The sequence below is a fragment of the Molothrus aeneus genome, chromosome 5, assembly GCF_037042795.1.
Source record: "Molothrus aeneus isolate 106 chromosome 5, BPBGC_Maene_1.0, whole genome shotgun sequence".
Taxonomy (NCBI): Eukaryota; Metazoa; Chordata; class Aves; order Passeriformes; family Icteridae; genus Molothrus; species Molothrus aeneus.
In genome coordinates, this window is record NC_089650.1 from 44,090,634 (window position 1) to 44,106,404 (window position 15,771).

The following is a 15,771-nucleotide window of genomic DNA, read 5'->3' on the forward strand; positions in this document are numbered from 1 at the left end:
AGCTCTAACACAGTTTTTCATGAAAAACATGAGATGAAGAGACCATTAAACAACTGAATTCAGAACAACCCTTCTGTCTAAATGTCTGAACCACTTACCTACTTGGGTTACTTATTATCATCAGGCAGGGTCCTGTAAATTTTCCCTGATTTTCTGAAAAAACCTTTTAAAAAGTTCCTTTTCTTTGATGTTTCAACAAATATTTCTTTTAAGGAATCAAACTGCCATCGAGAAATGTTTTTGTCAGCTTCTGTGATGTGGTAACTAGTAACAGGACAAACAACATTTCTGTGTGATTCTCTAAGCCTCAGCATCCTTAGCAGGCATATGTTAGGAGAAATGAACTGTTTTAGTGAACACACAGGAAAACATTTCATGAAATACCTTTACAGATACCTCAGCAATTTTTTTCACTTGTACTTATTACAGAATTTTAAGGGCAAAGTAGTCTTGTAAATCATCTTTCAGACTATATACACAACCATCTATAACTGAGGCTCGTGCTATAGAGAAAACGTTTACTTGATAATACATGTCTGCATGACTACAAAGGCAATAAACAACTGAGAGAAAAACAGGATGCCTCTGTATCAGGGGAAGGGATTTTTATCCCAGTAAAAGTTCAACCTATTTAGTTACTACAAGCAATTGGAAGCAAATAAACATACATCACATAGCAGATGTTCAGCAGATCTTGTGTAGTTCCTTAGGAACCACTAAATCAGCTTTTACAGGTCTAGTCTGTCAGGTCGACACAATCAGCCTGCATGAAGCACATGAAACATTCATGCAACCCATACAACACGCTCCAGCCCATGGCTGCAGGTGCCAAAAGATGCACTGAGGAAAGCTCTGTGAAACTCAGGGTCACCTGTGGTACCAAGCAACAGAACCAACAGGAAGCAACTAAATCAAACATTGTTTTTGCCCCATCTCCATGTAGTAACAGAAATTCAAACATTATGGAAAATCCTAATTTCTATACTTTCTAAATGCTTGTGTCAAGCATCCAGAACCACTGTGAAATTTCTGGTAAGTGAATAACTCACTACTTGAGAGCAGTTTCAGCTTTTGGATTTTACTGTGGTGTGTAAAATAATAAAGATTAAATGACTCCGTTTGAATAGGAATCAGGAATACAACTAAAAAATCCCATGAGCTTTATACTAATGAGAGAGACTCGTAAGTGACCATGTTACATCTCAGAGCTATTCTCACTTAATGTTTTCTTTATTATGAGAAAGTTTATAGGCTAACCTCAGGAATGATGCTTATTTTTAGGAACTACTATGTAAGTACTGTTTGTCTATCACTACCTATTAAGAAGAAACAACTTCTTAATGGTTTGCTGATTTAGTTGGCACATTCACTCAGTGTGGACAAGAACCAACCACTTTAATTTAAAACCTACACTCATTTACTAAACTTCATTAAATAATTTCAAAATATCACATAGAATACTACTGCAGAACCCATAGTAGAAAAAAAAAAGCAGCCTACAATTTCAAAAAACCAAATCTGCCATGGCATTTATGATGACATGATTCCCTTTATTTTCTTATTAACAACAGAGAGGGAAAGGGAAAGGAAGGGGAAGAAAAGGAAATAAAGATGAATAAAAAGGAGAAAAAAAATTGAAATATTCCCACTATAAGTCATACTGGGAATATTCAAACAATAGAAAAGATAAGTACTAGTCACACAGCAAAAAACCTAAAATTGTTGAAGAAAACAAAAAAATGCACTTCAGTGCAAACTTAAAAGCATTTCAGCTGCATCATTCAAAAGATGGTAAGTGCTTGTCATGAATGGCATGGGCTATGATATGACATGAGGCACAGTACAGAACTGCATATAAAATCCATGCACCATACTTACAAGTATAATGATTCAGTAAGTGCAGAAATTAAAAAAATAGCCAAGGTTCAGCTTGGATTAATCTCCAGTTTTTCGCCAGGAAAAAAAATCAAAATCAAACCCTTTACAAGACATGATGACTGAACTTTATTCTAGCAATTGCCTAGTAACTGCAAAAAAAATGCTGCAACGCTTCCCTAGTTAAGAAATATTGCTCTTGCACTTCTAACAAGTATGCAACTTCTTCAAAAACATGTTGGCTTGCAGTTTTGGAGCATATTGTCACTTTTTTACTGGTTCATCTTCAAAAAAGAAGGGAACCATTGCAGAAGATGAAATGAAATTTTAACAATGGTGCAGTTATAAGCAACTCAATACTGGCTTGCCTGTTACAACTGCCCATTAAAACACAAACCATGATACCGTCAGCAAGGCAAATGAATTAGCAAAGAAATCAGCTTATTAAAATCAAGTCCACATAAATCTATCAACACACATCTCAGTGTATCAAGGATGCATCTACTTCCTTTCAACACTTCTCATAGAAGACAGTAACTTAGGATCCTATTACAATACAAGGGGCTTTCTTAGACTTATCTACCCTGTACAAAATAATCATATAGCTTTCAGGATAATGAACATGATTTTTCATCTACCAACAAAATTAATATGGGATTCTACTTTGCTTCTACAGATAAAGCACTGAAGTCCATGCAACAGCAATTCTAGTACAGTTTGCTTATTTAGACAAAATGGAAACTAGCTTCAGAGAACTCCAGTAAAACATGAGAAGACAGAGTAGAAAAAGAAAATAGAAAAAAAGACAATAAAAGATTGTGGAATGATGCAGAATTATGTTTCTGTCTCACATGCAAGTGAGAACACTGAATTGTGGAGTCAAGAGGCTTTCCCTATGTAAAAAGCTGTAAAAACATAAGCAAGGATGAAGGGATTTTGCTCTTTGCTTTTCTATACTCAAGCCATAATTCAAATTGTACAGAAAAATTACAGATGATTTATTGATTTTTTTTATTTCTATTTAAAAAACTTTCAACTTTAATTTTGTCAGGATGACATACCTGCCAGTCAGCATCACCAAGTATTACAAAAAAAAAATTCAAGAAAAGACCTTTCAGAGATCAAGCATGTCCTGGTATTACAATTTCTGAATGACATTAAAGGCATTTAAGAAGGAGATTCTCAAATGTGCTTTTGGAAACAAAGGCAGATGTAGGTAGAAAAGACTCCAAAACTAAAATTCTCAAGCTGAAAGAACCTAACATAGGAAGTACTTCTGGCTACTAAGCACTAGTAACTTGTAAGGACCACCTGCTATTGGATGAGTGGGTAATGGGTAGAGCATTTCTTGTTGCACAGATGTGATGAATTGCTTGGTTTTAACTCAATGAAATGGTTTTAACTCTCAATGAAATGACATATCATGTTGCTACTTTGGAGTGACTAGAAAAATCATTGTAAAGTTTTCATTAACACATGATTTACAAGCCATAGGAAGTAAATGAAAATGCTGTTGGCTCTTTCACTTAACCAGCTGCACACAACTTAAACTTGAGCACAAACTTGCTTTTTGCTAAGAAACAGACTTACAAAAACTTTCTCCTTATTTAGGCTCTCATCTCAAAAAAAAAAAAATTAAAAATCAGTTGCTACAGAGATTGCTCACTTTTAAAAAAAAATTAACAAAGGCAATCCTTGTCTATCTTAATCTACAGGCGCTCTGAAATAACACAGAAACATGTACTGCTAAAAGCTGGACTACTTTGCCAGAGCTGGAATGTTTAAATATACTACGTTAATTCTCCCAACATTTGAGTGAAGGGAGATCCTCCTTTAAGTTCTGCCTCACCAAGGCCAAAATAAACAGCGAGTTTTGATCAGTATCTAGATAGGTCGGTTTTTGTGCCCAAATCGCATGAACTGGCTCCAGGGGAGATTCTGGGAGTCCAGAAGGCAGTATGACCTTGTTTCTTTCACAGAAGTGTCATATGCAAACACAGAGGAGAGGCAAGAACTTGTGCCTACAAGAGGAAGAGCTCCCATTTCATGTGTGCGTTCTTCTGGAGGTGAACTGCAGGCTCACTAAAAGAATGGATGGGTGAATTTTCTGTGACCTGTGCTAGCACTTCAGGGAGGTTTTAAAGCATTCCAATACCACCCATAAAAACCTTGCATAAGGGCATTTATACTGACGACAAAGTAGATTTTTCAAAGACTACGAGTAATTACAACAGCTTTACCCCAACCCCTTCAGTTAGTGCTCCTGCCTCAACTACTGCGCTACGACTGAAAGACAGGAGGCACAAATAATCCACAAAGACCTGTGCCTTCCCAGATCACCATTCAATCTCTTTTGGCATTCATCATCTACTGTTCTCACGCTTGCAGATCCTCAGTTTGGAAAGCACTGCTGTACGGCCGGGAAGCTCCATTCTCTGCCAGGAAGGGGGCTCCGCTGCCACCAGCCCCAGGAAAGAGGCACAAACCCGGCAGACCCGACCGGCTGCCTTCGGCGGGGCTGCGGGCAGCCCACGGCAGCGGCGACCCCGCTCTCCCGGGAGGAGCCTGAAGCGAGCGCAAGGCTGCTGCCGGCCGCCCTCCCCCGACACCGGCCCGGTCCGCCCGCGGGGGACACCCCGATCCCCGGCCGGCGGGGGCAGCGGGGCGGCCCGGCCGGGGCGGCCCCCTCCCCCGCGTTACCTTCCCGGTACTTCTTGCGCAGCCGCCGGTGAACGCTCTTCACCACCCCCGACAGCTTCTCCTGCTCCAGCTTCCGCTCCTGCTCCGGGGGTGGCGGCGGGGCGGCGGCGGCCCCGCCGGGCCGGGGCCGGGGCTGCGGAGCGGCCTCCATGGGGTTCCCGCTGCTCGCCGCGCACCGCCCGGCCCAGGGGGAGGCGCGCGCCGGGCCGGGGCTGCGCCGGGCGGGCATGCGCGCGCCGCCCCCGCCGCGCGGGCCGCCGGGACATGGAGTCCGCGCGCGCGCCCGCCGCCCCGTGGCCGCGCCCCGCGCTCCCGTCTGCGCTCGCACCGCGCCGGCAGCGGCCCGGGCTGTGTGAGGGAGTATTGCCGACCGAGCTTCCCATCCGCACGTCTGGAGAGGGGCACTCCGCCGTGCCGAGCAAAACAGCGAGGCGGAAAACACAGCGAGTGTCCGGGGCAGTGCGGCTTCCCCTGCAGCTGTGTGCATCACCCCGGCTGACGGCCTCCCGAGAGACCCCCGTGAGAGCCGGCCCGAAACCCGTTCCCCACCTACCAACGACCCTGCGTGTGAAAAATGCGTATTTTATGATTGGCTTTTCGCAAATATTAAAATGAATATTATATGTGTTGTGTTAGAAAGTAATGCTGTAATCATTCTCTTAAGTAGTGTGTTAAATATGGTTTTTGGTTATAAAAAATTGTTGAAATAGAAACTATGCTATGTAAGATACTTTTTTTAAAGAAAGGACTCGCAGCGAGGTAGCAGCCACAGGACACCTAAATCTTTCATAGAAAAAGAATTTATTGCTCTCTTATCAGAAGAAACGAACTTCTTCCTGCCTCGAAGGCTCTGTTAGGATTCAGAAGAAGTTGACGATGACCAGACAGAATCCTGTATTTGAATAGAATTTATGCATCGTGTGTGAAGTGTATGAATATGCAACAGGCTATTGTTTTTAAGAGTTAATCCTTTGTTAACTGGGGTCCTTTTTCAGTCTCCTGCTGCCCAGAAACAGGTACCCGGACGTCCGTAACTCTTTGTCTCTGTTGTCTTATATTGTCCTAATTCAAATTGTCCAAATTATTATTGCTCTTATTGTATTACTATTTTTATGACCATTTTATTACTATTAAACTTTAAAAAATTTAAAAACATGTGATTGGCGTTTTTCACATTGTGGAAAAAACCTGAATTCAGAAGATACTCGAGCAAATCTGGGCGGCTTGCTGGCCGTAGTGTGGGCGCGGACGCTTGAAGAACACAAGTTTTGTTCAGCTTTTTTATGTGTTCATGGAGCTGCTGGGCCCTTTCTCTTTGCAGCCCAGGTTCTGGCACACATTGGGTGGAAAGGCGCTGCCAGAGCAGGGGCAGCACCTGCAGCCAGCAGAACTGCCCCTCACAGCGGGCACCTCTGGCTGCTGCTCTCTGTGCCCGGCCGCTGCCTCTCCCCAAACCCAAAGCACTTCAGTTCTCTCTGTTGGAAATAGATAGACAAAACCAGTCCTTACGAGATCATGGCAGGGAAATATGACATGAAGCTGCTTGTTTGACATGGCCAGAAGCCGCTAATTGTCTTCTTTGAAGATGTTAAAAAGCATGAAGGGGGAAGTTGTGGCTACAATAAATCTGTGACAAATCTGACAGTAGGTAGGGTTGAGATTTCGTCCTGACGAGGAGTCTGTGACACACGACTTTGTGCAGTGGGATGGATAACAGGTTCTTATCAGCACCATGATGGTCCTGCCAGAAAAAAAATTACAGCCAATGGCAGAACACAGTGGTTTTCTGCATTTCTGATAAAATTCTTTTGAAGGTGCAATTATCAAGGCAAAACTCTAATGTCCAAAGAGAAGGTTTCCAGTGTTACTGACTGCAAATTCACCCCTTGTTCACTCACTCTGAGTGAGGTACACAAATACTGATTTCACCCATCACCTTGAAGTGCCCATGTAATGCTCAAAGGTCCAACTTTTTCTGTGCTGATATTTTTTAGAGAGTGCTTAAACAACTTCACTTTATTTTGGATCTGTCATCACTATGTGCTATCTATTTCATTGTAAGAGTATTTCCATTTTGTTTTGTCAGGTGGGGTTTTTTTCTTCAAAATACAGGAGAATTTAAATTTTTGCTACTAACATCAGCAATGAGAAAGAAAAAATCAATGTAGTGACTGAGTTTTTCCTTTAATTACATTTTCCTTCCTAAGTTTTGAAACTGAAATAAGTGATCATGTGTTAATGAAAAAAAACATACCACTGTATATTAATTTTACTTTGACTTTGAAAATATCCAAGAGTCATTTTCTAGTGTGGATTATTGAATTCCATACCAGACTAGTTCAGGAAGTTAAATCTGAATCAGAAATAAAACTTTATGTTGGGGTTAATCATATCTTTCTGAAATATTTTTATTTCTAGTTTTATATGCAAGTCCACCTAAGAAGGATTAAGATGGCGTAAAAAGAGATTACATTGATAATTACTGGGACAGGGAGCCTACATTGTAGTTATTGTTCTTTACATTTTTCCATTGTATAGGATTTGGGGAAGCACAGGCTGAGGAGGAAAAGCATGAGCCAGTGTTCTGTGTGTGGCATCATACTAGGAGAGCACTGAGGGAGGCATTCTGGAAGAGTAAGAGTATCAGAGTGACAGAAGAGAGATGGAGGCATTTGGAGGATGCCTGAAAAATAGTGCTTTGGCATCAACACCCCCAGTCATGAGCCTCCAGACCTGGAGCGTAGATTACACAGTCAAAATATGAGTGTGTGTGTTTGTGTGATTTGGAGAATGGAAAATCTACTTGTAGAATTGGAAAACTGGAGTGAAATTATACTTATGTGAAATATACTCTCTCAGAATAATAAGTTATTACTTGAATTATGTTATCACTATTGTTTTTCAGTTCTCAGTGTTTCTTTCTAAAACTAGCAAAGTGGGTTTAAATACAAACTAGTTTTAATTTATCACGATGGAGTAACACAGATGTATTTATCAGATGTCAAGAATTTCCAGCCATGACAATTAAAGAATATTTGATGAAGAGACATTACAGTCACTGTACACACACACATTTTCCCTGGAATATGTGATGGGAATTGGTCCCAGTGACGGGTTTCATACAAAATGATTGAAGGAGGTGTTTCCCCAGAGTGCTGCATGGAGATATTGGTGGGGAAAGGAGTGGGCAATTAAAGCAGGACTGGTTCTCTAAGGCCTGATGGAACTGATGTCCCAGTGCCCTGTCAGGGTGGAGAAAAAAACATGTGTGATCTATACATTTCTTGAACACATTACAGGAAGACTCAAGGAACAAATTAAGATGAACATAAATGTATTTGTCCCTGAGGCACAAGACTAGAATGAGCAAGAAGGATGCATGCATTACTCCAAGGAGATAAAAGCAATAAACTACTCATGTCCTGATAGAGGTGATGGAGTTTCACTCTCTGGGAATGAATAGTTTTGAGCAGCTGGACTTACTACCTTGAATGTAGAAAATGGATTAATGGTCCTCTATGTGTTAGTTACTTTCTAAATAAATAAATTAATTTTAAAAGCCAATTTAGGGAAAACTGGCTTCTTTTGACATTTCTGAAATATTTTAATGCCCATCACTTTTCATGAATAACATTGGAATCAAAAGTCTTGGTTCAAAGATTAGGAGGAGGAATAATGAAAGCACTTTCCAGTACTTGTGTGGCTGGAATATTCACAGAGGATGTGGGAAAACCAGTTCACATCTCTGCTCTGCCCACAGGGATCTGAACCCACATCTTCACCATGAGATTATATGAAGTGGAAGTGCTCTCCCTTCCTGAGGGAAGGGTGAAAGTAGCCTATATTTTCAGTCTTTCTCCCAGTGAAATTGAGGAGGAAAAGTAACATGGAAACTTTATGAGCTGTGAATCAGCAATGCTTTGCTTCCATCTTTTTCAGTGGCAGTTTTGACAATCAAGTCTTCCCAGCCTCTTCTGTCCAGTGTGATGACATCATCATAAGAGTCTCTAATGCAATGTAGTCTGCAAAAATATTACTGAAAGCATGTAATTGTTTTAATGGAACACTGAAACACGGTGTGATTTAAAAGGAATAAAATGTTCTTAGATGTGGAAATGGTTTTGCTATATGTATCTGAATGGCAGACAGGCAGCAGTAGAATGTTTGGGTTGAAATTAAGATTTTCTTCTTCATTAACTGTGGAGTCTTATAAGCCATGAAAATAACATAATTTGGTTTAAAAAGTGGGAGTCCCATCCCTGAATTTGCACTGATGTGGTTATTTAGAGTTGGTCCATTATTGCATTCTCCAGACTACACACTGCAGTAATTTAGTAATTAAAGTTACATAGTAATTAAAACTGCTACCCCATAACAATAATTTTATAACTACAGATCTTGGATTCCATTTCTGGAGACTGACACCTTTAAAAGTAAGTACACACCAGTAGTCCCTTTACTTAGTACCCTGTGTATTTTACTGGAAAAAAATAGGCGTGATATTGACTTTGGTTTGCATGTAAAGTCCCAATATTTACATAAATAAACATTTTGCTTTGGAAAGCAGAGGATTTTTTTACTGCAGGACAAATTAAAGTTGCTCCTCAAGTGGGTAGAGACACCCAGCTTGTAGAAGGGTTAAAATACTTCCCAAATAGGGGCTCATTCTGGAATTTAATTAAATATCTTTAAGATCATGAGAATTAGATACTGAAAAAAGATTTTATTGATTGCAATTGTGTCTTTTACTTGCTAGCTTGTGTTGCAAAATGACAGGAATAGTTTTAACAGCAGCCAGCATTTCTGATAAAGAGTACATTCTCTATCTCCATTCTGGCCAGCAGATACTGTCTGTCTTTGTCCATGGAAAGGAGCTGTTTCTTTTGACACAGGAGGGAAAAGTTAGGAATTTTTAAGTCTCTTCAGACTATTACTTGTGTAATTGTAAAGTGGGAGTTAAATTTCAGGGAACTACTGAAATGTTTACTGAAAAGCAGCAAAGCACTTTGTACCTAATTTTTCCTGGATGTTATGTGCATGAGTAGAAAGTAAAACAAGCCTTTAATGCTGAGAACAGACAATGCACTTTTTGATAATTGTTGTATTCATTGCAACTTCTTTCAACATGAGCATCACAAACATACTTAATACTCTAGTAACAAAGATGATTAATAATGATGATAATTTTTTAAAAATCAATCCTAAATTCCCTTAAAAATCTGTTGGTTTTTTAAAATATATTTTTGTCTGAGCACATTCCTGTGTTATTTGGAATGTATGAATTATTCAATAACCAGAGCCAATATCATGATAGCTTTAACAAAGACTACTAGCCACTCTATCTAGATTGAGTTTCTTAGCTGGTTTCTTGCTGCCATGAAGGATTAACTCATAAAATCACTTTGATTTAGCAAGAGATGTCAAAACATCCAGCAGGTCTAACTGGTTTTCTTCTAGTGTCATTCAAGATAGTATGTGGTTTTAGCACGGGTTCATGTTTCTGTCAGCTGCTGTCTATAGATTTGCAGTATAATCAATTCAGACACAGTAACTTTAAGAAAGTTTGGTACTAGTACAAAAACTTTTATGTTCAATTATTTGTGTATCTGCAACACCTAATAGTCTTAAAGACTAAGACTAAATAGTCTAAAGTCAATTTTTGGGATTAAAATTCCAGTCTTCCTGTATGGGTCCGGTGTGTACAATTTCAGTACCTCTCAACAGCAATACAGCTGTACAGTAGGTCATTTTCAACTTGGGAAATACTGCAGTTTCCTGTACTCTTGTACTGCAGGTCTGATAGCCTGACTCATAAACTAAGATGACCTCAAAGTCTGATTGGAGTAGTGTATGCTAAAAAATTGCCCAGGGAAAGGCTAAGGTTCATGTGAATTGTTGAGTTAGGAAAATAACTAAATTTGTGAGGAATAATCTATTTCTGTGATGCTGTGTATAGATCAGGGTATGCTCTGTCATTTCACTTTTCTCCTTCTTTCCCCTCCTAGGTCCTGGGAAGGCGTGGGAGAAGATATTTTAGGTATCTTTAGATATGACCTATAAAAGAAATACATCTCTAGAATGAATAAAGTGTTCTTGTCTGTTCCAATGATTGCCCAACTCGTTTTAATCTCTCCTGCCTCTTGAATGCTGTCATGTGGCTTATTTGGGACTCTACTGAAGTTGAAGTCAATTTTCTGCTAAGCAGATGAGAGAGCAACAACAAAGTCTATTCATACAACATCAAACAGAGCTTTATCTTCAGGACAGCATATTGCAGGCAGTATGATACACTTCAGGAAGAGCGAGGAATGCCAAAACTCTAGCTTGTCCTGCACACATGGTGTTTGGTTTGTGCACAGATCATGTGCTAGGCTTAGTTAAGTCTGGCCTCAGTGACAGAAGTATCTAAGATGTTATCAATAAAATTTAAAGGTCTAGTATTCTCTTCATCATTTTGAAGGAGTATAAAGAATGGTGGTAGGAAAAATGAAGTCATTAATATTAACGCTGCTTCAGAAATTTTGACTGGAAGTATACATAGTGTTTGCAGTAATTTTCCCATATGAGCACCACAGATAAATATTATCTGTTTGAAGTATGGTTTCTTTTTATTTCTCCAGAACATCTAATAAAACGACTGTGACACAAATAGCATGAAGTGAGCATTCTCCACACTAGATTTTGTCAAAAATTTATCTCCATTACTATGGCCTAAGAATGATCTGATAGCAGCTGCCCTGAGGTATGAATTATACTACAAACTGTAGAAAAAGAAGGCAGTTCTGAAATGCTTATTTAAAGCTAGGTAGAGTAGTGATAAAATTAAATAACCATTTCAATTTATTGAGGATACACTGATAGACTGTTACATTTAAAAAGATAGGAAATAGAACAGAAAGGTACTGTAGCAGTTACTGAAGACATAGATTTCTTACTGATGTTCAGATTTTAGTCAACACTTAAAGTCTCAGATTTCTGGCTGATAAAGTTGTCTATATCCTCTCTCTATGTGTAAAGGTGTTCCTGGACATTACACATCTTATTAATGCCTAGAAAAACTTTAGATTGGAAAATACCTCTTATTTCATAAAATCCAACTATTAACCCAGCACTTCCAAGTCCACCACCTAGTGATGTCTCTAAGCACCACATCTACATATTTTTTTCAGCTCTTCCAGGGGCAGTACCTCTTGATTTCTTGTGGTTGTGATTGTGGTTATCTAGTGAATCCCTTGTCTTTACAGAAAATATGTTCTGCTTTTCAAAGAGGCTAAATTTTGCTGGGGATTCAGCATTGAAGTCCTCACATTTGCTGTTTCAGATGTTGCTTGAAACACATTACATGTAATACTCTTTGTCAGAAACGGTTCCAAAACAGTGCAAATGCTCCCTGTAATGACTTCATTACAGGGAGATGTTATAAAGAATGCTTGAAAAGTAAAAATGTCTATTTTGGCTACTCACTTCTCTGCACTGGTCACCAAGGAGAAGACTTCCTTTTGGAAGCCATTATGACAATATACTACAAAACAGGTACAATTATAACATGGGAGGTAATGTAAGAAGGTTGTACGAACCAGAGACAGCCCTCCTGCTTGCTGAAACACGACAGGTGGATTTTTGCTGAATGACTCCTTTAAATCCAGGAGAAATGGATGCCAGCTAGCAGGACGTATTCTCAGCAGGAACATAATTTCATATTATAAAGTTAAAGTATTTGCCTCTTTCAGAGCCTAACATGATCAGCAAAATGCAGCCTGTGGCTTATCACACAGCCTGACAGGGAGTTGAAGTATTGATGTCCTTGCCTTTTTAGAAGGTAAAATGGTCTCCTGCAGGCTTTTCTACATAAATAGAAACAGTACTTTCTTAGGAGACAGAGAAATCAGTCTTTTTTTGAAGCAGCCAAAAAAAGTAATTGTGGCCAATTTTCTGAAATAACTTGTGAGCTTTCAATTTCTGTTTGTACTCATGAAGGTGAATTTTACCAATCATTACCTAAAAGGTCCCTGAACCAGAACTAGAAGCATAACCAAAAATCTATTTTAAAAATAATATTGAAGCCAGTCTTTTTATTAACTTCTTTTTCTTTTTCTTTTTCTTTTTCTTTTTCTTTTTCTTTTTCTTTTTCTTTTTCTTTTCATTCCTGTGTGAACAGGTGGGAGGAAATTTTTTCTTTAAAAATATTGCAGATTGTACATTCCTTTGGTAAAAGGCTACATCCATTTTTTTACCATTCAGACTGAAGTTTAAAGACTAACAGATATAGCAGAAGTTCTGTCTGACCTTATGGTTGTTGGGGGGTTGTCCATGTGAGTAATTATTTTTACACAACTAGCTATTTCAAAAGAAGTTGCCTGCGTGGGACAAATAGAATGCTGTTGGCCTGTGAAGGCTCATTTATGAAAGAAGCATCTCAAACGAGATGGAATGTGAAAGACATTGGATTTAGTATGGGCACCAGTCACATTTAGATTATGTTTGGCAAGTACTCAAGGCAAATACTCATTTGTATTTTCACCTTGTTCTCAGATCCAGCATGAGGCATCCTATGAATCCTTGTTGACAGGTTTTTTTTCAGGCTACCTACAAATATAATTTATTCTATGGTCTTAACATTCCTTAGCTTGCCTAGGATTACCTAGGACAAAAATGCATTCTTAGTTATGATTTCTGCCTGAAGTTTTTCCTTAATTTTTGTATGTAATTTGCTGTGGCCCAGCTATTACTTCATGAATAATGGAGGAGAAACCTCTGAATGAGAGACAGCTGTGAGCAGCAGCTTCTGTAGCCACCCCAGTGTAACCTGCAGGAGACAGAGCGGTGAGAGAAACAAGACAAATGGCTATTGTACTTCAAATTCATACCTGACTTGTTAGTTTTGCAATAGCTGTTTCATGTAGATGGTAATGAATGGGACCCTAGCCAATTTTCTTTTGCTGGTAGAAACGTTTGCTTCTGGGGATTGAATGGGTCTGCCAACATTAGCAGTTAAGAGCACTACATAAATGTTTCTATGATGTGAATTGCCCTTGCCTGTGATTGTCCTACACTAGATGATCTTTAAGTTACATTACTTAAGGCCTTTGGAGGACAGGATCTAGTCTTCTTTCTGAAGAAGCTTAGCTGGAAATTACAAAGTAGAGATTTTTTCTAACACACCTGAAAGGTAATAGGAACATGTAATCTTTGGGCTATAGGGAAGGAATACAGACTTTGATCCTGTTATTATTTTGAATTGTACTCCCACAATTTCCTCTTTTCTCCTGAATAAGAGAAATACCAACACAAGGGTGAGCTTTTAAAGCTCTCAGTTGCTGAGATTTCATTGCTGGGATTTCCCTTTTTCAATCTGATCTACTTTGTGAGATTTTTGAATCTATGAAGAGAGGAACTTTACAAAATGCCTGTGTTACTGTTACGGGATAAGAGACTTCCAAAAGACTTGGCTAATCTTCACTGAGTCACATTTCAAATGGAATTTTATATCAAACAAATTATCTTCTAAATTCTCTCCACTCTGGGATACATGCTCAGTGACTATAAGACTTGTTGTTCTGATATATCGAGTTACCAGATCATCTGTGAATGTTTCTGAGAATCCTCTTCCTGAAGAACCTGGCACCTAAATGAAGGTGACAAGCAAATGACTATAGTCTGAGGTCTTCTTTTGCTGATGAAGATTGCTGAATTCACATGTGCTTGCTGGGTCTTGGAGATGACTGACATTAGCAGCTACCATTTCTGACAGCAGGTGCTTACCAGGTCTAAATTTGAATCTCTTAAACTCAGTGGCAAGACTTGGGTCAATAGGCTTAGTAAGTGACTTGTGATCACTGCATATACTAAAATATATACCAACATACTAATATACTAATCACATAATTATTAATTGTAACCAATAATATATTATTAATATAATTAATTATATATTGCTTATTAATTATGTAACATACTAATATACACTATATACTACTAATAATAATAATATAATACATACATATTATATATATATATAAAGAGTATATGCAGAATATATGCATATATATATAAATATATATATATGCATATATTCTGCATATACTCTTTTTACAGCAGTTTTACAAACAGTTGGCTCCAGACTAATGTAATCAGTCTTTTTTCTAGCACAAAACTGGTAATTGCCATTAGATCACATACTGGCATCTGGTGTGTAAATGTGTAAATCCTGACTGATAAATAGGAAAAAGAGCTTCACAGTTTTGGAAGAGGCTGCAATTCTGATTGCAGGAATAGTAGTCAGTATGTTCAGAGGAACTATATTTTCACTTAGGTGCTTCACTGTTTCTTGTCTGGTTTTATAATTTCACATCAGTAGAAGTGGAAATTTATTTATAAACATACTTACGGAGTTGTGTCCTTAAATAAGAATACCAGAAGAGATTGCAATCAGAAAAGATTTGTAAACAGAATAAAGCAAACAAAAAAAAAACCAAACTAATTTTTTGATCTTATATAAAAATTCTTGGCACTTGACACTGTTTTCACCTTTCCTGTAATTGTGTTTAATGTAGTCACGAATGCCACAAGAGCAACTTACCATAAATCAGATTTTTGGTCTTGATACTCTATAGTAATTTCTGACTCCCAATTTGCTATTTTAATTGCATTTTTGAAGAGTACATAGTTTGAAATGGTAACTTTAGCCAAGTATTATTTTAAAAGACAAAAATTTACAATGGGGCGTGATTGGAAGTGACCTAATGAACCACAGAAGAAGAGCAAAAATTAAAACTTAAATTAAATATCTTTCTAGATTTCACCAGACTGACTTTAAATTTATAGACTAAGTGAATATAATACTTATGAGACTGTATTTTCACAAAGATTTTTTATTTACACTGGTGAAGCTGAATTATAGTACTTACAGATCTCCTGTAAGCAAAAATTGTAGATTTCTTATCAGCTTATGGACAGTGACCAAATAAATACAGTAGAGACAGAAAACGAGGAATAGAACATTTTTCTAAAGCTCATAATGTGTTTAAAATAACAAGAGATAATATTGTAAGAGTGGTCTGCAATCAGAAAGAAGAGTTGCAAACTGTTTTCTAATATGCTGTAAAAATTTGAGAAATAGAAACCAAGAGAAGGAAAGATCCCATGCCAGGAATACTATTAAATCCAATCATCCAGATGTGGTCAGTTAGACAAGAT

At 38.3% G+C, this 15,771-nt stretch overlaps 1 protein-coding gene across 1 annotated transcript in view; it reads right to left on the reverse strand.

The window, feature by feature from the left end:
* Window positions 1–4,737, reverse strand: part of BMT2 (base methyltransferase of 25S rRNA 2 homolog) — a 32,125-nt gene extending 27,388 nt beyond the window's left edge. Inside the window, exon 1 of the mRNA XM_066549699.1 lies at window positions 4,576–4,737. Coding sequence (XP_066405796.1) covers window positions 4,576–4,726 — 151 coding nt within the window. The 5' untranslated portion in view covers window positions 4,727–4,737. The remainder of the gene's footprint in view (window positions 1–4,575) is intronic.
* Window positions 4,738–15,771: the final 11,034 nt, after the last annotated feature.